The 27171-nt window shown below is 45.4% G+C and overlaps 2 protein-coding genes across 2 annotated transcripts; both read left to right on the top strand.

The window, feature by feature from the left end:
• Positions 1 to 615: 615 nt before the first annotated feature.
• On the top strand, positions 616 to 27171 carry FAM83E (family with sequence similarity 83 member E). Its single transcript, XM_035136151.2, has 6 exons — positions 616 to 891; positions 2115 to 4883; positions 6687 to 6854; positions 7479 to 7603; positions 15855 to 16461; positions 21457 to 27171. The coding sequence occupies exons 2-6, from the start codon at positions 4431 to 4433 to the stop codon at positions 21694 to 21696; spliced, it is 1593 nt and encodes a 530-aa protein (XP_034992042.1). The 5' UTR covers positions 616 to 891; positions 2115 to 4430; the 3' UTR covers positions 21697 to 27171.
• On the top strand, positions 7707 to 15857 carry SPACA4 (sperm acrosome associated 4). The gene has a single exon (XM_035136153.2). The coding sequence runs from the start codon at positions 10731 to 10733 to the stop codon at positions 11103 to 11105; it is 375 nt and encodes a 124-aa protein (XP_034992044.1). The 5' UTR covers positions 7707 to 10730; the 3' UTR covers positions 11106 to 15857.

The following is a 27171-nucleotide window of genomic DNA, read 5'->3' as shown; positions in this document are numbered from 1 at the left end:
TGTTTCCATGTGCTGCTCTGGTTTGCCAGAAGCGGCTTTGTCATGCTGGCCACATGACCTGGAAGCTATACGCTGGCTCCCTCAGCCAATAATGCGAGATGAGCGTGCAACCCCAGAGTCGGTCACGACTGGACCTAATGGTCAGGGGTCCCTTTACCTTTACCTTTTACCTAAATTAAATTTTAAAATTTTCCAGAACTGTATGGGTACTTGGACAAAGGGGAAGTTATATCACTCATAATGAATGACATCACAGAAAGCAGCCAATCGGTGCTCTTGAGAAGCTGACAATCACTTCATGCAGCCTTGAGGGAATACAGTGCATACAAGTCCAACAAATGGGAACTAAATGTGTATTACCACCCACACTCCAAATCATAAATGTCTGGAGACATGGGTCCAAGTGTGATCTGATCATGCAGATATCCCAAGAGCCAAGGAGAAAAGAGGGGGTGTTGCCTACACCCCTAGTCATGCAAATGAAGGGGACAACCAGAGCTCACCTCTCTCCCACCCCACCCCTGCTTGGTATGCAAGTGTCTCATTAATTAAAATTCTCTGCAGGCTGCATTGTTTGCTTATAGGGGAGGGCGATTCCTCTAAGCTACCTTGGCAGCCAGACTCCTAACAGGTGCTTTGCAAATAATCAATCCCTGGGCTTCCGGGATCGGTGAGCTGCTTCTACTCTCTCCACCTGGCAACAAGCACAGGAAGGGCAGCTGCTGAAGACAACTCCAAAAGTCGGTCTGGACAGAGAGAGAGAGGGTTGGGCATTCCATGGCTACTCTCTGACCACAGTCCTGGGTACAGCATCTCTCGCTCTCTCATGAGGAAGAGCAGTAAACAGGGGACTTAAAAGAGGATATACACCCGGAACTCCTAAGCAAGCAGGTATGTGGTGTGAAAAAGGAAGAATGAACTGGATAGTTTAGCGAGGTCTCCTAGAAGGAAGGGTGGGTGGAGAGCATGAGGTTTTTACTTATTAATCCTTGGCAAAGGAGCTGGTGTCTACTGTGTTGGTTAAGGCAAAAAACAACACCTAAGCAACCTGGGGGAGCAGCTATTAAGTTAGGTCTCATGTGTTTTTGGAGAAGGGAGATTTGATCCTACAGAATTAAGGAGAGGAACGAAGGAGGGAAGAATACAGGCTGCTGGAGGGGGAAATGATGTGACCCAGTTGTAAAATAAGTAGGGGACCCTGTACCTTTAATAGCTGTGTCAAAAGCAGAAGTTGTGTCGCTGGCCTTCTCTGCAATTGTAAAAGGCATCTACGGGTTAGAATCACAGCTCCCCCTCCCTGTCTTTCCCCATTTGCTTGGGTGGCTCTTGTGCTTTTAAAGCTGGCAGAAATTCAACAAGTTGGGCAAACTTTTCCTATCACTGCATCAGTTCCTATCACAGACATTTAGAGACAGATTACGAGGAAACTCCTGACTGAAAAGTGCGGCGGGGTGGACATGGTCCAGGATTTTCTCTGGCAATGAATGGGTGGAATGGGGTCATGATTCTAAGATGGTTTGATGGCCTTATGAATTTAAAAAAAAAAAACATCCTGACTTACGGCTCCTTAATTAATATTTATTTTATCATTACTTTCATATCACAACTTTCCTCCAAGGAGCTAAAAAGTGGGGTGCCAAGTTTTCCCCAACCTAATTTCACCCTCCCAACAACCCTGCGAGGTAGGTTAAGCTTAAAAATGGTGGCTGGCCTGGCCCCATGTCACCCAGTGAGTTTCATGGCTGAGTGGGCATTTGAACCCTGGCCTTCCAGAACGTAGCCCAGCACTCTAACCACTGCACTGTATGTTACACCCTCCTCTCTTTGTAAAGGGCCCAAGAGTCTCTGCTTCCTTTGGTTTCTATATAGCCCTCTAACTCACCATAAAGGTGGGGTTCTAAATAAACAAAGTAATATAATCTTATCTGCAATTTCCTGTGTGGCACCTAATGTACCTGGCAGGCTTGGGTTGGACAGGCAGTGAAACAGGAGTGGCTGTTTTCTCAAGGAAGTCCACCACAACCTTGTAAAGCACTATTTCCTTCACTCTTCTGGAGAAACACAAGCAGAACAATCTCATTATACTATTCCCCCACTCTTCTTGTATGCTTTAGGAACTGTGACTCCCATTCATCCAAGGAGATGCATCTGCAGCTGTGAAAGGACATCCTTCTTTAAACTGGTGCTTCCTCCTCACCTCCTTGGGAAAGCAATTCCCACCCACTGCATAACAGGAAAATCAGCCTGCAGAAGATATGTTCAGTTGTGAACCTGTCACACATTTGAATGGCTGAGATCTAAGAAGCTGAGCAGGTAAAAAGAGGACATGTGCTCCTGTTCATTGGATGAAAATCCCAGTGCTTAATCTTGAAAGCTGATTGGCTAAGAAGAATCGGCAACCTTAAACTCTTCCTTGGGTAAAAGGAGGAAAGATTTCATAATGCTAATTCACCAGTCAGCAGGGATGCACTGTACATCCTCATAGGGTAAGAACAGAATATTATTTCACTGGTTGATTGGCTGGAGAGTCTGGCTGGCATGGGATTTTAATTTCTTCTTCGTTCATTGGGTCTGCTTAAGGCACTTGTTCCAGGAACTGACGGACTGCCATTGGCCAAGGACTGTGGGAATTGCTACCTTTGGGGTGACCTGGACCCTAAAAGCTGAAACATTATTTGCTTTAGCCAAGTACTTCCCACTGCTCATTCACTTAAGGAAATACTGTAATAAAGCCAGAGACATTTCCCAGTTGTTTATTCACAGAAAATAGCAAACATCCTAACTGATAACTGGTGCAGAATATTCTCATTGCCTAAGTGGATAACTTCTGACTTCTGGCCCGTAACAGAAGATGACACTTCTCACCAGAAAAAAACTAGACCTAGAAAAGTTGGAACTCTTTTGATTAATCAATTTGAGATGTCTCTACTCTCACACACAGCCATTTTCTGCAAGTGTGGGGAAGTGTCTGCAAGTGGAAGGACGAGTAGTGGTTTTTCCAAATGAATTTCTGGGAAGAAGGTTTTGGCTTTGTGAATGTGTAGGAGGTGTATTTCCTTTTTGTAAAAAAAAACACAATAATTGTCTGAAGCTGCAAAAAAAAGAGGACAGACTGGCAGAAGACGTCAGAGAAAGAACTACTGTTCTCGAGATGTGCCTTGAAAGATTTCTTGGCGAGACAAGATAATATTGTGCCGGTTGATGCACTGTTCCACAAACTCAACAAGAGAACCTAGGAAATTTATGCTCTTGGATGCTGTTTTTTAAACCCAATAGGCTCAACCGCCAACCAGAGAGAGCCCAACTTGTATTATTCTCACTGTTCTAACCTTCTAGACTAGACCTACCTGCCCACCCAAGTGTCACACAGCTAGCAGGTTCCCTTTAGTCTTTGCCTACTAAGCAAGAGTTTCCTCCTGCCCCACATTCTGCTAATCTCATCATCCCACATAAAGATCGCAGAGTCCGGCTGCATACAAGAGAATTGATAGCTCAACTAGAGATTTGTTCCACGGGCTCTTAGTTTCGAATTAATTTCCCATAATTTCCACCAGTGGGAACGAAGACAATTCACAAACTGAAGTGCGTGACAGCTTGAATAGATTTTTATTTTTATTTGTAAAGGTGGCACAACCTTGAATTCTGATTCAAGAGGATGCTAGAGTAACAGGCAAACAGTTGAGTGGCCACCAGCTCTAGCACTGGTTAGTACAACTGGTATATGGGTACTTGTTTTGTATTTTACGGCTGTTCTCCATCCACCCCTGGACATATTTTTTGGGCAGTGATTACCAGGATAACTACTGTTACTCATACATTTGGATGTAGATCATATTGTGTTTAGGGTTAAAGGGGTTTTAGAATAAAATTATACTCTTCATGAGGCTGAGATTAGGAATCTAAGGGTGCTAACTCTATTTTGACACGTACCATGAAAACAGGTTGCCTATATGATAGTTCCCATGAATGTAAATAGAGAGCAGGTGATAAGGAGTTACGGGTGTGGCAAACTGAGATGCAGTGTCAACTTTAGGCTTATCTGGACAAGGGGTGGAAGGAGGTTGTGAGTCCTGGGATCCAGCATTAGAATAATCCAGTGTGCCATCAGGGTTTAGAAAGTGAAACTAAGGCGGTCAGGACACCTGAAAACAGTGAAACTACGGTTGAACTAGCCACTGGGGCTGTCCCATGAACAATGATCATTCTTATCTCTATGCCCTGAACAGCTCCAGAGGCTAAAATCCACAAACACAAGTTCTGTTAAAGAGGCAAGAGAAGGGCACGCTGATTCTTTTTCGACATGGCAGAAGAATTTTAAGTTAAGGATGCAAGATTATATGGCCGCATACCCAGAGGGTTTGGAAAGGCCCGCTCTGGTTACAGGGTAGAATTGTGGGTACTGTATAGTTTAATGCCCTTTCCCCAAGGCCATGGCCGGTTCCCAGGTCCTCTGCTTGGAGAGCGAAGAGCCATATGCTAAAGTAACGGAATCGAACCCTGAGTTTTATTATTGTGAGGGTCAGCGGGTAGCCCTCGAAGCGCTGCTCTCTAAAGGCGAAGAGGCCTTTAAGGAGTGTATCTCCCAGGAAAAGCTGCGCCCCTTTCTGTCAGATGGAGAGCTGCAAGAACTGAAGGCAGCTGCAGAAGACTCGCGGGCTCCCTCGCCAGGTGGAACTGGCAATGGTGGCCACGGGGGCAAGGGATCAAGCCTCAGCTACTGGCCTGGACGTTCGGACGAGCCTACTCCAGAGCTGGAGCTAGGGTGGCCGGAGAACAGCGTTTGGAAAGGGATTACTCGTGTGGAGGTCTATACCCACCCACCAGGAGAGGGAGCGCCACACATCAAGGAGCTGGTGCGAAGATACATCCAGCAAGCCAACAAGGTACTGAGGACAGGTAGCAAGCATCATTCTAAATCAGGCATCCCCAAACTTTGGCCCTCCAGATGTTTTGGACTACAATTCCCATCTTCCCCGAACACTGGTCCTGTTAGCTAGCCATCATGGGAGTTGTAGGCCAAAACATCTGGAGGGCCGCAGTTTGGGGATGCCTGTTCTAAATGTTGTGGATAGGAGGAGAATAGCCACATTAGCCAAAGGTGCATTTCTAAAACATACATTTCCACATAATTTACTCCACAACAATCCCCGCTCTCTTTCTCTTTTTATCTCTCCTCTCTCTCAAAACTGCCCCCCCTCTATTGTGAGTGTGATTTGTGATCCACAATAAAAAGGGATCAAAAACAATGGCACAAATAGTATTGGTTCCCAGTGTGCTTCAAGGAAGCTCTATCTTCGTGAAATTAAATTAAAACACCACCACTTGGGAGAACTTTTCTGCTGCAGCTCAATTGAGCAGGTGCAGACTGTGATTCTATAATCACTAACCTGGGAATAAGCAGTACTGAACTTGGTGGACTTACTTTCCAAACAGACACATACAGGATTTTGCTCTAAATTCCACTCCACTCCACTTCTAAAGAGTTTCCTCAAAACATGTTGGGAGCCATTTTTGTCTGTGCAGGGTTTTATTTATTTCTTGTCGTAATTCCTATGTCTGTGTTTCCCCCTTCGCAAAGTGGAGGGAAATTCAGAGCATTTTTACCCTAATCAATTTCCTTGGAAGTGAGAGGATGGGAGATTTATGGTGCTCTGTACTGGTGTATTTACAGATTTACAGGTTCAGCAAGTAGGACAGAGGTCAGAAGCAAACATGCAGTCCATCTTAATATTATATTGATGTCTATCTTTATGTCCCCAATCCAAATCTCAAAGTATTGCTTTTCAGCTGTACACACACACACACACGGTATCAATTTCAGTACCAACATACTACCACCCAAATAAAGAAATCTCATTAAATTAAATACAAAAATCAAATCTATACAAATTTGTACAAGGTTAAAATGGCACTTTAGTGAAAGAAACTATATTTTTGTTTTTAGATTCAAGATGGGGAACCTGTTGACCTCCAGATGGTAATGGACCACAACTCCCATCAGCCCTGGTCCTTAGCCATGTTGGCTTGGGCTGATGGAAACTGGAGTTGAAAAACACCTGAAGGGCCAGATTCCCCAACACCGTTTTAGACAATGCACATATAGGTTGCAGCAGGCACTGTCTTAAAAGAGGTATTCTCTCCTGTGTGAGAGTGAAGAGGGGAATGTTTTCTAATGTATACATCTGATCGATCAATCACTTAAGGCAGGCATCCCCAAACTGCAGCCCTCCAGATGTTTTGGCCTACAACTCCCATGATCCCTAGCTAACAGGACCAGTGGTCGGGGAAGATGGGAATTGTAGTCCAAAACATCTGGAGGGCCGAAGTTTGGGGATGCCTGACTTAAGGGTTGCAACACCAGTATAAATGGACATAACTTGCACTCCAGATGCTTGAATTAACCATTTCCTTTGTAAGCCCGCCTTGGAAAGAAATCTCAAATTTCCTTATTCGGCAAGCAACCAGAGGGGAGGGGGCTCACGAGGGAGGGGGAAGGCTCAGAACAAAAGCCAGTGATATATTTGCTCATTCAACAGTAAGGATGCAAATCGAGTCACTGTGCATACAATGCACACACACCTGACTTGGCGCTCATCACTGTTGATATTTAATTCTGAAAGCAAAATTGCACGACTTCTGTCTACCGGTAGTTATATATCCCACAAGCCAAACTGTTTGTCCTCCAGGTGATTGCCATTGCCATGGATGTTTTCACGGACCCTGACATCCTCTTAGATCTGTATGATGCAGCACTCAGGCGCCGAGTCCCCGTCTACATTATTCTCAGCAGACAGCATCTTGCCTCCTTCCTCACCATGGCTGAGAAAACGTGCCTTAATGTCCGTCACACAGAGGTGAGATGGGGAGGGCTTTGGTTCTGTGCAGGTCTCTCCACCCCCAGAGGCAGAGGCAGCTGCATCTCAGTCAACTCTTACCTTGTGTGCTTTCCAAAAAACAAGGAATCACCTGCAGACTTTGCTAAAATAATAGGGGCAAAGGTTGGTTTGTGGCGCCTTTTGAATGAGGTCCCCAAGGAGGTGCATCAGAAGGGACACCTCCATTATTATTACTCTTTAGATCAGGCACCCCCAGACTTCGGCCCTCCAGATGTTTTGGCCTACAACTCCCATGATTCCTAGCTAAGAGGACCAGTGGTCAGGGATGATGGGAATTGTAGTCCAAAACATCTGGAGGGCCGAAGTCTGGGGATGTCTGCTTTAGATATACAGTGCAAACCTGTATAGTCTACTCAGAAGTAACTGGGTCCAGGTAGGTAACTGGGTCCAGGATTGCAGCCTCAAAAGAAGAAGAAGCAGCAGCAATGCGGGTATTTTTTAATTGGTTTGGGGGGAATTCTAGGACCAGTTCCTTACTCAAGTTGGGTTTTTGTAAGTGGCATGCAGGCGTTCCTTTTGCCCAGAAGTAGTGCAGGGCAAATGTAGTAGCCCTTTCTATATAATTGTTCAACCCCTTTTTAGAATCTGAGAGTCCGAGTCATCCGGGGTTGCACTTTTCAAAGCAGACAGCAGAAGCAGGTCACAGGGACCGTGAAGGAGAAATTTGTCCTGGTTGACGGGGAAGTCGTGATCACTGGCAGCTACAGGTAAGGAGTTCTCCTTACCTCTTTTTAAAGAGCATTTTTGCAGTGCGTGAGCTGCTGCAAATGGAGCAAAGCTTTAAAGAGTCGTACCTGCCCTCTTTAATTCTCAGAGTGCCTCTGGACCCATGAGGGGGACAGAGGCACTTTGGAGAAGGGATGGGGGCGGGGATTTGATTCAGTTTGCATTGAAAGTCAAAGTTATCTAATTTGCCCTTTCCAAAACATGTGAACCAAACACAGGCAAGCCTTCAAAATTCACACTCCTCTGAATGTATACAAAATTGCATATTGTACTGCAAAGTGTGTAGATAAATGCAGGCATTTGGGGAAATCAGATATAAAAATGCATTACGTTAGGCAAAACCTTTTTTTTTTTGCAAAAAATGTGTACATCAGGCAAAATTGCATACAAAAATGTGTATATTAGGATAAATTTGCACTTAAATTCTAACAAATCTTCATGAGAACTTTAATAATAATAAACATTATAATAAACATAATAAAAACAAACATCAACAACAACTGTTGTAAACTAAGAGACTGACAGATTCACCCATCCCTACTCTGAATAGCTAAAGATGGCAGCTGCGACTGTTTAGAGCTTTGCTCCATTTGCAGAAGTGAGCCTGCTGTAGAAAATGCATGGAGGGGACTTGAAGGCTACTTTGGCACTGTTGCTTGGGAAAGTGAAGGGGCTGCAAGGTCCTGCACCTGTGCCTGGTGGTTTGGCCTTAGTGGCTGTACTGGAGAAAGTGTCCCCATCATGCCTCTGGAGTGAGGAACCTTTGCCCCTCTGGAAGTTCCTGAACTACTGCTCCATGGATTATGCTTGCTAAGGCTGATGGGAGTTGTATGTGAAGGGCCAAAGGTTTCCTACACCTGCTCTGAGTGTATCACTCCAAAACTGGAAGCTGCCTGATCAGGACCATGTTTTGGCTTTCGAGTTAAGGGGACCCACAGAGTACGGCTTGTCCATGGGCCCTTAAAAATCTGGAGCTGGCATGGATGTTGCACCCTCCCCCATTTCTTTCCTGGAACAATTGCATCTCATTCTATTTTCATGCTATATACTCAGCTCCTGATCAGCCTGCCCTCCCCCTATAATTACTCACAGTGAAGACTGCCAGACTCGGTAGAAAACTAGAGTTAGCACCTTTTGTAGAGGCAGCCTCTGTGTCTTTAACAAGCCACATGACAGGCAAGAATACAACAAGCGATGATTTTTGACAGCACACTGCTGGGGAACGCTGCCTCTGTTCCGTTTCTGCCTGTCATACATATGTTGAATGTGTTAAACTCTTTGCATGGCAGAAAAGATGGCAACCCATATAGGAGATGGATCTCTGTGACTACAAACCTCCCACACAAGGGGTTGATGCATGTCTTGGGGCACGAAATACCTGCCACCAACAAAGCGTCCTTCTCCCAGGGACTTCAAGTTACATCATGTGATTGTTTGTTTCAGTGCAACTTTAGTATTTGTTTTGATGTGACTGGAAATACGGCCTTTTCTGCTTTAGTTCTCGGTTGTCAGCAGAGAGAGCCTGTGACGGTGCTGAAATTCAGCTGGATTTTGGCCAGGGATTTGGGATTATTACTTGACAGAACTCCTTCCTAATTGGTTCCAGGACTTACTGGCATCCATTAGCAGATTTCCTAGAGAGTGACAACTCAGCCATAGTTCAATCTTTAGTTTCAGCAGAAACTGGTTCATTTCCTAGTTTCTTCCACATTCCACTCAGCTCTAAACCACAGATGGTGCTTATTTACCCTAAGAGCCCAGGAATTAAGGCACTGTACCTCATTTCTCAAGGACATAATCCAGATTCCACCCAACAGTGGTGGCTGCTGCCCACTGGAGCTGGTTGCGCAGAAGGCAAGGAGGCCAACAGCAGGTGGCGGCAGAGCCAGCAACAAGCAGAGCGAAATGATTCTAGCTTTGCTGAATTTAGATAAAAACTAAAGAGGAGGAAGCTGACAGTCAGGACCAACATCTGGGGTTGTTGTATATAGGCAGGCAGGCAGCAGGGAACTGGCTGAGGGGAGGATGAGGTTGGTGAGGCAGTACGTCATTTGCCCTACACTGCTGCCGGTCTTCTGTGTATGGTGATACTTCCGCAATGTGTTGTTGTTCTCCTTCCTTCTGTAACGTCATCAAAGTGATGTCACCACCTATGACCTCAAGAGGCTTAAACTGGAAGTCCTCAATGGAATCTGCCAATGAGCTTTTGACATCCATTGTGATGCTGTTGCTTAAGCAGCCATCAAATTCTGCTAGGCTGATGACCAAGGCTCATTCTATCCCTTGAGTGGGTCAGAGTTGCAGGGCTGGTGATTTATTGGTACCACGAGCTTCATAGACAGAGAAACACAAGAGTTAGGACCTGGTTTTGGAGGTTTGTGTACTGAGTTAGTGAAGCTCAAGAAACCCAGCTGACACTGACTTTCTGGGGACCCCATGCAGATCAAGCAAAATATTTGTTTTGAAGCTGCAGGGCATGGAATATCTCCACTGGAGGCCAGGCAGTCCTAAGGACTTTTGAGTTATGAGTTCATCAGTGAGGACTTACATTTCTGGAACTAGGAGATCTAAAGCTGTCTCTGTGATTTGCTCCTGGAAAGAAAGCTGCTACTTGGGAAGCACAGACTGATCTGACATTCTAGCTCATTTCCAAAGCTAAGTATCCTTTCTCTATGTAAGATTCTTGTATCTCAAGAAAAGCCAGGTCTACAAAATGTAAGGAATCTGGTTTAGTGGTGAATAAAGTCAAGCTGGGTAGTACTATTGGTTTTTTGAAAACCACATGGTAGAGGAAACCCGGGTTAAGAGCTTCCTTTGAAAGAAGCGAAAGCTGGGGTCCAACCTGTTGAAAAAACAAGTTTCTGCGTTTCAGAAAACCTGCAGCCACCAGTTGAGATTTTTTTTCCCCCTTTTCTGGGACCAGGAAATCAAGACTATTCATTTTACTGGAGAGCATAAAACAAGACAACTCTACTTCTGAATTCTCTGAAGTCACAAATAAGAGAGGCTGAAAAATAAAATAAATCAGCTGGTGGAGAGGATTTTAGAAGGTCACGAGCATCTTCATTTCTGTTACTTAGGAAAGAACTTTTTCTCAAGCAGCAAGTGATGAAGCATCTAATGCACATGGGCCTTTTATATCTTCTGGTCTGTGTGCTGCCCTCTGTATTTTCCAAAGAATGCTACTTTTGTGACATCACTGCCTCGACCAAATGCCCAGCCACCAAGATGAGTTGTGCCGAAGATGAAGACTGCTTTGTGGGTCAAGGAGCTGCTTTGGGTGTATCGCTGATCCAAAACAAGGGTTGCACTCGCTCCATCAACTGTGGCAAAGAGCAACCTGTCGCCCACATGGGGGTAACCTACAGTTTAGTCACCAACTGCTGCCAGGGGAATTTGTGCAATGCAGCCCAGTTCCTGAAAGGCCCCCCTCTCTTCCTCCACCTTGCCCTCCCCAGCATTCTTGTGCTGGGTCTCCTCTGACTTTGCAAGCAATAAAATCCTTCACACGCTTTTGAATGTGGAGTCCTCCTTGTTGCCTGTGGTATGGTGGTGCGTCCCAACCCAGAAACGACTGCATCTAGGCAGTTGTGTGAAAAATAACGGCATATCTCACACTGCTCCCTTACGCGAATAATTCAGCAGCACTATTGGGATGCCGAAAAGAGTTACCCGAGGATTCTCTAGCACAGGACAATCCATCCTGAACGTGTAGATACCGTGTTTCTCATATTATAAGACATGTCTTATATTTATTTTTTCCTCAAAAAAACACACTATGGCTTATTTTCAAGGGATGTCTTATTTTTTTCCTCCTCCTCCTGCCGCAGCCGGCATTGCTGCTGCGCCTATCACTATGTCTTATTTTCGGGGTATGGCTTATATTCATTGAATGCTTAAAAATCCTGCTATGGCTTATTTTATGGGTATGTCTTAAAATATGAGAAACAGGGTACCATGTTTATGGCTCGGTCCTCTGTGTCCATTAAGACATCACAGTTTGTTCCCTGTGGTGGCTGCAGCAGATTGCTGTGTGGAACGATGCCACCTCTGCAGTCTCCCAAGTTCAGGCACAATTTCTCCTCGTCGCTTTTTGATGGCAATGAATCACGCAGCCTGCAACAATCCTAATTCTCTGCCTCCCAGAGTTTGCCTTGGTGGGTTTATCCTCTGCCCTACCAGCTGCACGCTTCTTCCTCCCTGGGTTCAGTTCTGCACTCTGAACCTCTTTGTATGCAGCCTTCCGTGAGGGTCTGATTGAGCGTCTGCACATCTCACGAGAAGGAGGAAGTCCCTTGCTTTTTAGAATACATGGGATTGGAGTACCGCATGGGGCAGGGTCTCTCAGAGACATATATGTGTGCAACTCTAATTCTTATGTGAGCAGATGGCAAGACAACAGTGAAAAGCTTGCCGTTTCCCAAAAATAAAAATACAAAAACAACAATACGAAAACAAAGCAAAACAAATTGACTTCCCTCTAGTCCAGGCATCCCCAAACTGCGGCCCTCCAGATGTTTTGGGCTACAACTCCCATGATCCCTAGCTAACAGGACCAGTGGTCGGGGAAGATGGGAATTGCAGTCCAAAACATCTGGACGGCCAAAGTTTGGGGATGCCTGAACTAGTCCCTTCCCTGGTTCCATTATTTGTCAACATGCTGCATGTCCATTACTGTATTATAACATATTTAAATCACTATTATCCATTCATTGTAAAATTACAAGTACTTTAAAAACCCTGCTAATGTATTAACGGGTTTACAATGCTTCTGTATATATCCAATAAACTAAAGAAGATTGGCAAGTTAAATTAATGGAATATGCTGAAATGGCAAAACGGACAATGACATTAAGAAGCAGAGACGGCAATGAATTGAAAAGTTTGCCTTATAAACACGTCCAGCCCATTGGTTCACCCAGCTCAGCTGCTTTACAGCATTTCAAGCACAAGACTTTTCTATCACTTGCTACCTCATTCTTCAAACAGATATACTGAAGCTGGCCAAACAGGACTTCTGCTTGCTGTTTCTGATAAATTGAATGTTCTCGTCCAAAAATTTTACCTGTGCTGAAGGAAATTTCCTTCAATCTCTGGGCACAACTGGATTATACTAAGAAAACACAAAACACACAACTGCATTTTACGTTGGCCCCTGTAACACACATGGGTCCACTCCACATGAACACCTCAGAATTGAGGATAAAGTTTTGGGTGCGCATCAGGGAGCACTGCACACAATACACCCTTTGGAAAATTACTTGAGATGCGAATATAAGTGTGAAAGGCCAGGATCAAGTTACACAGAAAAGGTGCAGAGTCCCCACCCCATTTCATGGGCAGTTTAACAATGAGTTGGATAAACAATGAGATGCCTGGTTGGTTTTTAGTTAATCCTCCCTAAGGACCAAAGAAGAGCCTTCCCGGATCAGACGAAAGGTGTGTCTGATCTCACATCCCTTTTCCCACAGTGGCAAGTCAAACCCTTCTGGGAAGCCTGGCAACACAGTATGAAGGCTACAGACCTCACCTGTTTCCCCGCAAACAGATTGAAAGGCATACTTCCTCTGAACATGGAGGTTCTATTCAGCTATGACTGCTAATAATTTTGGTAGACTTTTTCTCCATGAACTTATCAAATGCAGGGTGGCGAAGCAGTGACCTTCCAAACTGTTGCTGGTCCACAATTCCTGGATTTTTTGGGTGGCCACAGTGAGAACTGGATGCTGGACCAGATGGGCCATTGGCCCATTGGCTCTTTCTATGTTCCCATCATCCTGGACCATTGGCCATTTGGGCTGAGGCTGATGGGACTTTGAGTCCAACAATATCTGGAGGGCCACAGGGCTGTGCTTTGTTTTAAAGCCATCTGAGCTAATAGCCATCACTGAATGGCACTGAATTCTACAAATTAATTGTGCATTGGGTGAAGACATACTTTTCATGTCCCGTTGCAGTTTTATTATATATACGGTATATTGGAGAGCTTTCAATTCTGAGGTTGCTGGTACAGGCCAGAAACTGTTTTCTCACGTTATAGAGTGGTGTCAGGGGAGGTGCTAGCATCTTCCTATCCCTTGCAAGTGTTCTGGGCCTAGATACAAAAGACCTTTCGCTTCATAAATTTGCTACAGGGCGATGACAGGCATGTGCAAAGTCAAGCACCTCTTGAATCCAGTCAGCTATCGGGCAACTTTTGCCAACATCCCGGTACTACACATTCCCAGGTGGCTGCATGGAACACAGTAAAATAATTGGCCTGTGTACTTTCTACAGGGTTTTTAAGCATGCTACAGTATCAAACAGCCCTGCCCCATTGATCTGTTTGCCCCACATATAAAAGTGGCCAACATCCAGATTATCTTCACTACAAACTTCAACTGGCTGAACAGTCATTAGTTCTCCTTGAGGAACTGTAAGGCATTGGGGTGGAGATTTTCGGCACCTTCAAACTACAATACCCGGAATTCTGTGGGGCAAGCTATGAGAGTTAAACTGGCATGAAACTGAGAAATCCTGAGATGTAGATTTGCCCTTAGGGCACCTCTAGTTTGGTCACATGTCACCAAAAAAAGAGAAAATGCAACACTAAAAAAGAAAGCATATCATATGCAAATGTATAAATTTAGATGCAAATTTAGAAATAATTACCATAATTAAGACAAAAATACAGTGGTACCTTGGTTTACGAACTCAATCTGTTCTGAAGTCCATTCTTAAACCAAAGCATTCTTAAACCAAGGTGTGTTTTCCCATAGCAGCGGGGTACTATGGAACACTCTCAAAAGGAAGCAGAACACGTTCTGCTTTCAATCTGCTTTCAAGTTCACAAACTAAAACACCTACTTCCGGGTTTGCAGCATTCTTAATCCAAGTTGTTCATAAACTACCGTAAGCTGTTCTTAAACCAAGGTACCACTGTACAACACATCTCCTTGTAGTAGGGACTGAGCAGGGTTGCTAACTGTGGATGAAAAACTCCAAGGCCCCTCATGCTCTCCCTTCTTATGGTTCTTTCTTCTTAAACCAGACTTGCATCAGACAGCATTTCAAGCAGGGGACTCTCCTCTGTACACAGCAGGGCACAGAGCCACCCTAGCTTCCAGACTGAACTCAAGTAGCCCCAGGGGTCTGTCCAAGCCGCAAGTCTCTTGTGCTGAGGTCTGGCTTTCCTGGCCCATTCCCCTTTCTACCTGCCCTCTTGATTTGCCCAGAGGCATTCATTTTAGTTGCAGTAGAGTCATACCTCGGGTTGCATTCGCTGCGGGTTGCGTACTTTCAAGTTAAGTGTTTACTTCTGGGTTCCGCCGTGCGCACATACGCAGAAGCGCTCTATCAGTGCTTCGCACATGCGCTAAAGCGCTGCTCAGGTTGAGTACTTTTTGGGGTGCGAACGGCACCCCGGAACAGATTGTGTACTCAACCCGAGGTACCACTGTACATACAGAAGCAACCCTCTTGCCAATAGATTGCAGGTAAGGCCAAGCATTCAGTGCACGCACTGAGGCCAGAAAATCATGTTGCTAGCCCATAGCTCAGACAGCCAGAGCGTGTTTTTCTCCCTCTCAAAGACAGCCTAAATTACCATATATAAATTAGCACACGCAAATTTGCATCAGAGACCTGTTTCCCAGGTCTTTCAAGGACCTAGAAATGTCACTGTTGAGCTCCACATGAATACAAAGTAAGCATGGCTTGTCCATTATTGTGTCATTGGAATCTTGGCTTTTTGGATTTTCTTATACTGTATTCATGATTCCACACAAAGAGAAGGTAGTTGCCCAAAATGTACATGATCAGTGTTTGAAACTCCCGTTCTAGGCGCATTTTGTGACAGGGAATTACATTAGCGTGAGCAATTTCTGCACCTAAGATTTCAAATTAAAACTGCCAAGTGGAAGGAAAGGAGAACCTTTTTCTGCCTCTCCACTTCCAGCTACTCTCTAAAGACTGGAGAAAAGACCCTCTTAAGAATATTAGAGGGGTGGGCAGGGGAAGGACTGGAGCATGTGAAAAATGAACATATTTTAGCTGTTCATTCATTTTCAGCTTAGTATTCTTGTTATAAAAAGGGGCTCCTAGACATTCCATTGTTGTGCCCATAACCTAGTTTTAAGGGGCCATTTAGCTCCAAGCTTTCATATCTCAGTTTCTAACACTGCACATGATCCATGGCTAAAACCCCTTTCCCATCTCTCCCCCCCCACCCCCAAACTCCTTTCTTCTCAACAGCTTCACGTGGACAGACGCTCGCTTGAACCGCCAGCTGGTCACTCAGCTTACAGGAGAAGTGACAGGGGCATTTGACCGGGAGTTCCGCATCTTATATGCTGCCTCTGGTCCCCTGCCAGCCCTAGAAATTTCACCTAGACTCCAGCCTGCTTCGAGCCTGGTTCCATTACCAAGTACCAATGGGCCAGATATCACTCCGTACGTCAGTGTCCTGGATGGGGTGCAGCTGTCCAACCGCATTGCAGAGCGACGCTCTGTGGCCCCTCAACCCGTGGCCAAGAGCCATGCTGGAGAGTGGGAGTTAGTATTAGCCTCCCCTGCTACGGCGGAAGACCCTGTGCTACCCACCCCACCCCCAGAGGTGTCTATTCGAAACAGACTGGCAGCATGGCGTGGCACAGACCTTTCAGGAGGGGGCTTGCACGGATCCCCCGATGGGCAGAATGCTCTTAGCGATATATTTAGGAGCGTACAGCGGACTCGGCTTTCAGCAGCCAAGACCACAGGGGCTCGCGCTAGTAAGTCCCTGTGGGACCTCAGCCAGCTCTCCGGAACCAGCACAACAGGAAGGGGATGGAATGGAATAGACTCAGCAGAAGAAGCTAAGGTAAGCACCACCTATATTTTCCAACTCTAGGACCTGGTACATTCTAGAGTGGCCACATATCTTGGGAGGGAAACCCTGCCAATTCTATAAAGCTGTCCATTATACTGTTACACGCTACCCCAATTGGCCAGTGGCAAGAAACTCCGCGGGCTGCAAGCGCTTTCCCCAGGCTTCAGTTTCCTTTGAATGGAGGTTGGGAGAGACTATGGTGTCTTTAGGATATGTGGTTTTATTTACACATATATAGAACCTGAGCAAAGGATGGAGGGGCTCTCAGAACCCACACTCCAACAGATCCTGCTTCTCCTTTAGGTTAGTAGGGAAACCAAGCCCAGCATAGAGCAGTCTTGTGTCTGTATTCCCAGCTCCTAGCATCAGCCCAACCACACAACAACAACCGCTCTCTCATACACAGAAAAGGGCCACCCATTTGTCTCTATGGTAACAGCAGCAACAACTACAACAACAACAATTTTATTATTTATACCCTGCCCATCTGGCTAGGTTTCCCCAGCCGCTCTGGGCGGCTTACAGAATATATAAGCATCAAACATTATAAACAGAGCACTGTAGCCATGTGAGAGGGGCCTCATAGCTGACTGGGGATTTGAAGCCAGGTCTCTCTGTCCGATCCTCTGTCCGCTTCACCACACCATTTCTCCACTGGAAACAAGACAGAAACAAGACAGGAGATTAGGGTTCTTTGGGAAGTGGATGTCCTGTGCATTAGAGGAAAGGATCCTGGGGACCCTCTTAAAATAAAAACACCAGAAGTGTATCCTAGAACCTTTGAATAAGAAGAGGGTGTTTCTAGGCATGTGCAGAGTGTGTTTATTTTATCATTGCATATCATCAGCCAGCCTTCCTTTGTGTAAGATTAGGGGTCAAGGCTTTCCACACTTGAGCCTTCTCATCTTAGAAACTGAACACTGCACAGCCCCATTTAGTACATATGCTCCAAACCGATTATTTCCAAGTTCCTTTCCTAAGAACCCAGTCTCCATCCCACAGTATACCTGATTCTCAACTACACCATCTTTCCCGTTCTGTGTCCCAAGAGATATCTGAAGTGTAGTCCACATTTGATAGCAGGCACTGTCATTGCTTAAGGCCCCACAGTGCAGTATTATTGCATTGTGCTGTACATTCTCCACCACCTGTCCTCTTGATGGCTGGACAGGCTTTGTGCCCCCCGCCCCCCCACCCCCCTAATAAAAATCTGCCTTGCCTAGGTGGCACTTGAAACAAGAGGGCTGGCATGCGATTCACAAGTAGGTATCCCAGACTAACACATCAAGTAGTATTGTTTATAAACTGCATTTATATCCCACTTCTTTTTCAAAGGGTAACTTAGGCTGAGAGGCAGTGACCAGCCCAAGGTCGCCCAAGTGAGCTTCACAGCCAAGTGAACTCTAGTCTCCCAGGTCCTAGTCCAACACTTTAACCACTATACCACACTGGTAGGCTTGTATGCCTACTCAAAAAGGGATTGCCTTGAGTTGCCCCCCCCCCATCTTTCAGATTAAGAGACTGGAGCTCTTCCTTGTAAGCAGATCTACTCCTAAAGCAGCGTTGGGTAAGAAGCCACAGTAATTAGGCAGGTGCTTGATCCCTCTTGCATGTTGCTTGACAAGAAAGGGGGGGGGGAATACAAGAGGGCAATGAGGCTGGTGGCAGCCCAAGTCCATTTCAGCCAGATCCTTTTTTCCGGCAGACCTATTTTTAGATGTCGTAACAAACTTCTCTGTTGCCACATGCATTTCATGACTTTTTACTGTGAGTAACATTCACATTCCTTTCAGAACCCAGCCTGGCCAGTGACTGGCTCTCAGCAGCAGGAACAAGAGGGCAGTACATACAATAGCTGCTATGGTCTTCGTTCTAGCTGGCCCTCTAAATGCATGTTTGTGTCTACAGCAGCATTACATGGCAGAGAGGCATCTCTGGGGGAGCGACTTGGTGGGGTTGGTGCCAGGGGAACTTAGCCCTTTCCCCCCTACCTTGTTGATTATCCTGAGTCTCTTCTTCCTGTTTTCTCCAGATCTATTCTAAGTTTGGGGATAAACGCAGCTGTGGGGAGGGGGGAATAACCTGGGGGAGGGGTTGTGGGGGGGGGAAGGATTAAGCACCTTTCTCTTACCTGCCCATTTGTCTCTGCAACCCCCACCCGCACCAGACAATTATATGCTTGCAGGTCTGCCTGCAAGACTTTCACTCAGGGCCAACACAACAAAACCCAGACACCCGTCCCTCATGTTATCAGCCACTGTGGAAAGATGCAGGAATCAATTTCCAGAGGGAAATTTGGTTTTCCCTCCGCAGTGTTTCTTTCTGTGAGAGAAAACACATTTGCTTTTCAAGACATTCCTTTTGCTTTGCAGTCTAAACTCCGACTCCCTTGCGAATCAACATTTCGGTAGTAATTTAGGTTTCCATGGGAACAAAAGAATTCAATATTCTCTGATCCTGGTTTGTGCTGCAGGAGGTCAAAGTGTACATTTCTGTAAATCCACGCCCTGAAAAAAGCCGTGATGATTGCTTCTAGTCCCTTTGGGGACTCGAACACTGTTTTCCCCATTAAGTCTGGATGGTTTTAAAACAAAAAAAAAGTTTTTGTTCTCCATCAATTCCAGATGTTTTGTTCTCCATCAATTCCAGCACTCAACATTCCCTCAGACATTCTAGTTCCTACAGAAACCAGTTCCTGATCTTGAGTCCTTGTTAGTGTGGGAACCAACTTGTTCTGTCCCACCCTGCAATACCCCCCCCCAAGCTTCCCATGGCTGGGCAGTATCAATATTTTGATTTCCAAAGGAGTGTTGAATATATAAATTTAAAGGTACCAAATAAGGTTGAAAAATTATAAATAATACTGTTCCCTTAAAACAAAGCAAACCCAGTCATTTCATTTACAGGATAGGGAGGATATCAATTCCCCTACATGAGAGCATTTTCATGTTGTCAGAACACCCCTGAGGTGTTCTGACAACATTTTTCTTTGCCACAGAAAAATAAATTATATATGTCCCCACTTCCTAACCAAAATTAAGTTTCTGAAGAGGCCAGCGACCCAGTAGGTACCGTACTTGGTGATTGTGGAAGGACAGAGCCAGGGTGCTTGAAAACGGCCCTAAAAGGTTATGACTTCCCCAAGCCTCTGGCTGAGATGGGACTTTGTCCTTAGCATTATAGCATTTCCAAGTGTTCAAAGCATGTCACAGACATTTCTGTAATCATTACAATGGCCCTGAAATGATGGGCCAGTAGCATCCTTAGATTGAGTGGGGTTTGGCCAGAGCCATTTGATGAGGCCATATTGGAAAGTGGGGGCTTCCCAAATCATAGCTCAACCTCTGCACCACAACTCCAGGCCCCAGGAAGGGCAGCTGTTTTATCTGACAGACTTCGTGACTTTAACAGCTGACCAACAGGTGGTAGAAACCAGGTGTGATGTTGCTTTAATTAACAATGCTTGGCCCGGTAAAAATGTGGCAACCTTGATTTCAGTCCCACACGGAGACCAAACACTAGCTCTTAGCACTTTCTGGTGGCCAGAGAAGTGGCAGGTATCATCTCGATACTATTAAAGGAGGAAGAGTGGCAAACAGACTAATCTGACCCACAAACCTCGCTGAAAAGGAAATGCCTGGTTATTATAGGATGACAGATTATACTCCATAATGAGAGCAATGGGTAATGGGAATCATGGGTATTTTCTGCCTTGAGTACTAAATTGTGTTGAGCAGACCCTGCTGGTGGTACCCAGACCTCAACTCCTATGTCCCTGTTTTCATAGGGTGCCTGGTTGACACTGGCAACAGCTGGGCACACAACAGGAGGCAGGTCCTGGAGCAGAAGATTCGGGGAAGCATTAGGCCTACCTCTGGAGTTTTTTTTTGACAAATTGGATTGATATAAACTCTGCCTCCTTTGGCCTTGAGCTTGGGTGAACTGCTGTAGACAGCACCTTCGGTCAATATTGATCAAGGCTACACCTATGATAGGGAGGGAGAACTCTAGAATGACGAGCCTTAGAAGCATGACGGTCTCTCTGTACTTATCAGCTAGGTTCCTCCCTCCTGAATGTTTTTATGCAAGGCAGCCAGCCATTGAACTGGTAAGGCTTTCCCCATGCCTTGTGCCAGGAACTGTTAAGGCACAGCCACCTTGTCTGGGAAAAAAAAAGAAGTTGCTCTCCTCCACTTGAACTTCACATTATTTGTAGATATGGTTCTTTTAGGTGCACTAGTATGTTTGAGGTTATGCTTTTATAATGTTACATCTTGTAACGTTAATAGCTTTAATATTAAATGCTGCTTTGGAGAGAGAATCATGAAAGGAGCATAACCATATTGAAACTACGAATTTAGCCTCCTCATTCCCCCTGGCTTCCTCGTCTACCACAAATTCGCTTCCTCTTTCCTGCAGCTATTGAGCCTAGCAGTCCCCACAGGGAATCTAGGAACATCAACACCATAAATGTTAGAACTCTGCCTCAAATGCAGGATTCTCATAGACAGTGATTAGATTTCTAAGTAGAGAAGAGTTAGGATTTAACCATACCTGGAAGCCGAACAGGGTGAAGCAGAAGCCCTGCCCCTTAACTAGGATCTGTAGATGCAGATGGTAGTGGGAGAAATGACTTTGTACATGCTCAGAAGCTGCATGTTTCTACTACTTCACATAGTTCAGAACAGACATGGGGGTGGAGGGAGTCCTTGGCGAGACCTGGTTGTAATTCATGTGGGTTGCTGAGATGATCATTTCATTTTTATCAGCAAGTATATTTTTGATGGTTGTGGAGAGCAACATGAAAAAAACCTAGGCCATGTTGCAGACCCAGGTTCTCTTAACAATAAGAACTAAAAATCTATGTCTGAAGAGGAGTTCTACAATGCATGGCAGGTACTACCTATTTTACTTGTACATGAGCTTGTGCATACAACATCACACTGGTTCTTAAGTCTGAGGTGTTGTTTTTTCCAACCTTTCCAGAAATGGGGTTACCAGGACACACCAGCAAGAGAGCTGATGAAACAGCGAGGGACTGGCTATGCCCCAGAAGAACCAAGGATGCCCGTTTACCTGGCACCTGGGCGTATGACCCCTTCCTCTGGCTACTTGCCTCTAGGAAGACTACAAGGACAGCTGTATCATAATCCTGCCAGCACAGGTCTATCCCGGGCTTGGCCACACTCAGGACAACTCCAGTACAGTCATCAGCTACGATACTGAAACCTCTCTGAAAATCTCAAGGCAGGGAAAAAAACACTGGGAGGATAAACTGGAACAGACTGGAATATTTCCTAGAGGAACAACAGTTTATAGAGAGATTATTCATGCGACAGGACAGAATAATGAGGGATGGCTATAAGACCGTGGTTTCTAGCTTTTAATAAAATATACTGGGAGACTTTTCTATCTGATGAACACCCACCCCAGTGAACTGCAGAATGAGATCCTGAACTGTGACAAGCATGTTTTAGTGAGATTTTAAGTTTCGTCTGCCAATGAGGGAAGCCAAACACTTTCCCTTCAATGCAACTACACTAGAGCAAGTTTGTGTAGGATGAACTGGGAACAAGCAGGAGGTTTGTAAACTTAACACTGATGAGCTGCTCAAGGGATGCTGGGTGCAGCTACTGAGATACTAAATAATATATAAAGGATTATACTAGCAGAAAACTGGAATTACATTTCCCCAGCCCTCAAATCAATGTTTGTAAAAATAGAAGCCATTCATACGGAACGGTTCATGCTGTGTTTTCTTTCTTTCTTAAATTGAACCATAGACACTAGGTTGTATTACAAAAAATCTCCCTCCACGATCAAAATACAGTATTTCGGCACTGGATCAAAGCAGCCTGCAGAAGATGCTTTGACGTTTAAGAGATTAGACCAGGCATCCCCAAACTTCGGCCCTCCAGATGTTTTGGACTACAATTCCCATCTTCCCTGAACACTGGTCCTGTTAGCTAGGGATAATGGGAGTTGTAGGCCAAAACATCTGGAGGGCTGCAGTTTGGGGATGCCTGGATTAGACTAATTGCACTGAACCCACTGGTTTAGTAAAGGGAAGAATTTAGAAAGGAAGAGTGGCTGTTCCAAGGTTTATACACACCCAGAGGTTTTGACCTAGGGCAGATGATAAACAGCATGCAAAAGACATCTTCTGTAAAGTAAAGTAAGGCAGGGAAATCCTTCCCTCATTGGATCTAGAAAAAGGAAATGGAAATTAAAAGAGGGAACTGGAAAGAGATTCATACGTGCCTGAACCTAAGCTACAAAAAGGGAGGACAGGCACAACCCAGATGATTTATTGAAGGCCGGTCCATCTGTGACTATTACCCCTTTGTTCAAAGGCTCCAGTGTTCCTGCCACTGCAGTGTCCTAAAGCAAGTGGGAAGAGATGCCTGAGACTCATTGACAAAGGAAAAAATAACATACTGTTGCATCATAGAACAATTTATCAGCATGGATTGAAGTGAATTATGGTTGCTAGGATCCAGATTCAAGAGAGCTCTCATCTCTTCAGTTGTTGTGGAGAAGGGAAAATTCCAGCAAGGTGCAGATTCTCCAGTTGCTTCGTCTATGCCGATAGTGGAATTGCAGCTTGAGGCAGCAAAATATTCGCTCTTGCGCCCCTTTTAAAAGCAGGCGAGTCCTTTGAGGGCCTAGATCTTGTATCCTGCAGGTAGAACCCCCAGCTTCATATTTGTCAGCCAATAAGAATCTCAGGATTTGTTTAAACTGGACTTGCACCCATCTCCCTACTAATGGAGAACCTCCCACATGATGCTGTCCTATATCCTTCCCCCTTCAAATGCAGAGTTTTTTGATCCTGGCTGTTTTGGACTTTCCAAGGAACAACTAAAAACCCTTCCTGCTTGTCTCCCCTCTAAGACAACACTGGGATGGGAAGGGTCTCATCTGGATGCCCCTCCCATTATTGGGGAGACAGGCAGGTACAAGTCCACATTTTTTGCGGCAGTGTGGCCCAGGCCTAGGATTTCAGAAGCCTTCTTTCAAAGAAATGTCTGCATTACAGGGAAAGCAGTTCTCCAGCACTTAAGATGCAGGATATTTTATCATGCAACACGTCCACCCCATCCCATCACTGCACCAATTCAAGTATTTAGTGCAGTTCAGACTGTGGCTGCACAAATCTATTGGCTAGTACCAATGATTGCATCACTAATCAGAGACACTATCTTCCCCCACCCTTTTGATAAAGGCAATAGCCCCGAGGGAAGATGCCCACCGGCCGCATACTAAGTGTTCCTTACAAAGTAGCGCAAAGGATACACACAAATTACACAGGCTTCCACAGTTCAAGTTGTCTTCCTTTCCCTTACTGTTAAATAAACGCTTGGTGTGCTGCAGTGCTGGGAATCCATTTCCAAAGCTCCTTTAAGTAATTTCCTCCATTAGCTATTAACACCAGGCATAAAAGTGCTAGGTTATTAACATGCCACAAAAATGGTGAGGGGGGGGGGGGTTACAAACAAAAATATGGAAGTTGCTCCCTCTAGAGGTTTGATCCCTAAAGGCACCTCTTTTCAAGACCAACAACTCTCAAGTCTGACGAATCAAGGTAGTAATGCAGGGCACCCAATGCAATCACTTTTTTTGGGGGGGGAGAAGCTTGTTATAATTAAACCAGCACAGTTCAACAAAGTCTACCTGATGCTGGAATCCAATTTCTTTCACGGCATCAGGATCCTTGCAAAGGCAAAGCAGAACTCGTTACAGTTCCTGCAGTGCCACACAGTTTCTGGCTTGCTGTGTTTGCAGGCTGATAGGACAAACGATAAGGGCCAGCTATAAAAGGGAGGGGCAGAAGACAAAACACTTAAGATATCCAAGGGCCATAAAGCAGAAATCCAAAGATAGGAAGCTACCTTCAGACTAGTGATCCATCTGCATAGGAAGCTGCTTTTTATACCCATCTAGACCAGGATTGTCTACCTGAGACCTTCTGCATGTAAAATGTGTGCTGTGATGCTGTGTTGCAACCATTCCTCTTTGAGGATGCACTATATTCTTTAAACCAGAACAGCCATTCTTCTATAAAACACAAAATGAAATGGTATAATTTTCTGGACTACACCAGTTCAGACTGCAGGTGGGGGAGGACCAAATTCCAACGCTCCCCTTGCATTTTTTTTTAAAAAAGTCATGTTTGTGTATATATGTATATACACAATTTCTCCCTCTGGTGCTAGCTTAACTACATCGAGAAGAATAACCAGAATTCTGTCACCTCCTTCTGTGCAACTGTAACTCTCAAAACATTGCCAGCTCATCCGAGAGCCATGCAGCAAACAAGGCCAACCTTGAGGTGGAAGTTCTAGAAGTCAACACCAAGTAGGGCTGGGAATGTCCCGACTGAAACATGGACAACAACTGCTAGTCAGTGCAGGTAATGCTAAGCTGGATGGTTTGGCTCTGTTTAAGGCAGCTTCCTTTGGAGGACAGTGAAGCCTTGCCCCCTGACAACTATGCACACACTAAATGTTTAAAGCACACATTCTTTCCCTCGAATAATTCTGTGCACTCTAGTTTGCCCCTCTGAGTTACAATTCCCAGCAACCCTTAGAGAACTACCGTGCCCAGAATTATTTGAGGGAAAGAATGTGCTTTGAAATGCACTTTAAATGTATATAGCATGTACACAGCCAGTATCTTTGGAGATTTCACTAAGCATCAAGCTCTTTTTTTTTGTTTAAAGTCAGCCTTTGCAACAATAACACCCAGTGGAATAAAATGCATTCCTGCCCACGTACAGTTAAGCCTCAGGGGTTTCCCCAAAATGGGTGGTGCAAACCCACTGGGACTGAGAGTTACTGAAGACTAAAGCAACATGGGAAAAGCAGAGTGGAGAAACCAGCAGAGAGAAGTGGCCTGGAGGTGTACAAAAGCTGAGCAGAAGGATATTGCCACCTCCAGACGGCATCAACAGCAGCTTTTCTGGAACTAAGCAGATCTTGGTCTCGGGAGTGCCTGGATGGGAGACCATTTTGAAACCCCACACAAACCACTTTGAGCTCCATTCTGTACTAAAGGCCGGATATAAAAGCAAGACTTTTGAAAAGCAAGTGGAGTGAGGCATGGTACAGAGTACTCTTAATCTTGGGGACTGGGAGGGCTTTTAAATATTGGGGTTTGTTTATTCCTGCTGTTCAAAAGGAGGGTTAAAAAACCAAACAAAAGAAGAAGGCATCCTTATACCAGGTCAGACTACAGGCCTTTTATTGTCTACACTGCCTGCAGTGGCCTTTCCACATCTCAGGCAGAGGCCTTTGCCATCAGTTGCTATCTGATTCCTTTGTGCTAGAAATATTGGGGAACTGATCACAGGACCCTCTTCGTTTAGAGCATGTGCTCCACCCACTGCTTCTCACCCAGATCCCTTTAAATCAGTCAGACTAACAGGAATCACCAACCTTTTAGGGCCAGTGGCCACATGTGGAATTATGAGGAAGTGCTGTCACGGCGTGGTATAACATGAAAGGGATGCCACATCTAAAGGAGCATTAAATGAGCCCAGATCACAAAAAGCAGTGGGCATGCCTCACAAAAGAACGTGTATCAGCCGCTGCCATACAACTCACAGTGAAAAGCTCGCTGAATCTCTCCTCTGCTCAGAAGGGATGGGAAGGAGGGTGTCCAATCCTGGCATCCCGAAAAATATGGGCACATTTAAGGGGATGTGTTCGAAGTAAGAGAGCAACAAAGCCATTGCAAACAGGAAATGAGCAGGTACAGCAATCAGTCTCTCATGCATTATGGATTTTTGAGGTGATATTTACTGAGACACTTTGTGAGATGATATTTACTGAGACATTTTGCAGGAACCGTATGATGCTATGGCAGGCACCATGGGGCGAGCAGGTGTTGCACTGACAACCTCTGAATAAAATTAGGCCTGTAGATTATTTGCAAGTTGCTTCTTGGAGATCAGATACAAACCTTCAATGACCTAGAAAAGCATAAAATTAAGGCCAAAGGTTGCCAGGCTGTGGGTCCTGTAGCTCTCCTGAGAGAACACACGGTCAGGCTGGAGGAGAGAAACACTCACCTGGGTCCAACTGCACAAGGCACCGGAAAGTCCCTTTGCCTGAGGGTTTGAGCCTGATCCCAGGTACCACCTGCAAGAACTTCAGGCTGTCACTGTAGCCTCGCTCCAAACAGAGTTTCCACAGCTTGACCTTGTGCTCCTTCCACACCAGGGCCTCCAGCTTATCCAGACGCAAGCCTAAAGGAAACTGGCCCAGAGTGCTTCGGAGGAGAGGGGTCACATCCGCACCACCTGAACGATACAAAGAGGCCTCGATTATGAAAAGGCTTTTAAGTAGGACTGTGCATGCACCCTCCTATCCAGTGTTCCAGATCTGTCCTGGGGCAGACTTGACCTGGATCTGGGCCCAAGACTGGGACTCTAGCACATTGTTTAATTATGGATTTAAACCCTATTTTATATGTGGTCCAAGGGCAGGGGAAGACAGACAGGCTGTCTGCATTTGCTTCTTCTCCACCATCCTACTCCTTGCCACCCGATTACCACCCCTTTGGACAGCTCTAGATCACTTTGGGTGGACCTGGGGATGCCTCAAGCTGCTCCAGCCCATCAGCCCAATTTGGCTCAGGATCTAGAATTTGGACAGAGTGGCCCCACAGCCCTACTTTTTAGTGTTGTTTGGAATGGAT

This window comes from Zootoca vivipara, chromosome 13 (genome assembly GCF_963506605.1).
Source record: "Zootoca vivipara chromosome 13, rZooViv1.1, whole genome shotgun sequence".
Lineage (NCBI taxonomy): Eukaryota > Metazoa > Chordata > Lepidosauria > Squamata > Lacertidae > Zootoca > Zootoca vivipara.
The sequence above is the reverse complement of the archived record's forward strand: the minus strand, read 5'-3'. Positions and strand labels throughout refer to the sequence as shown.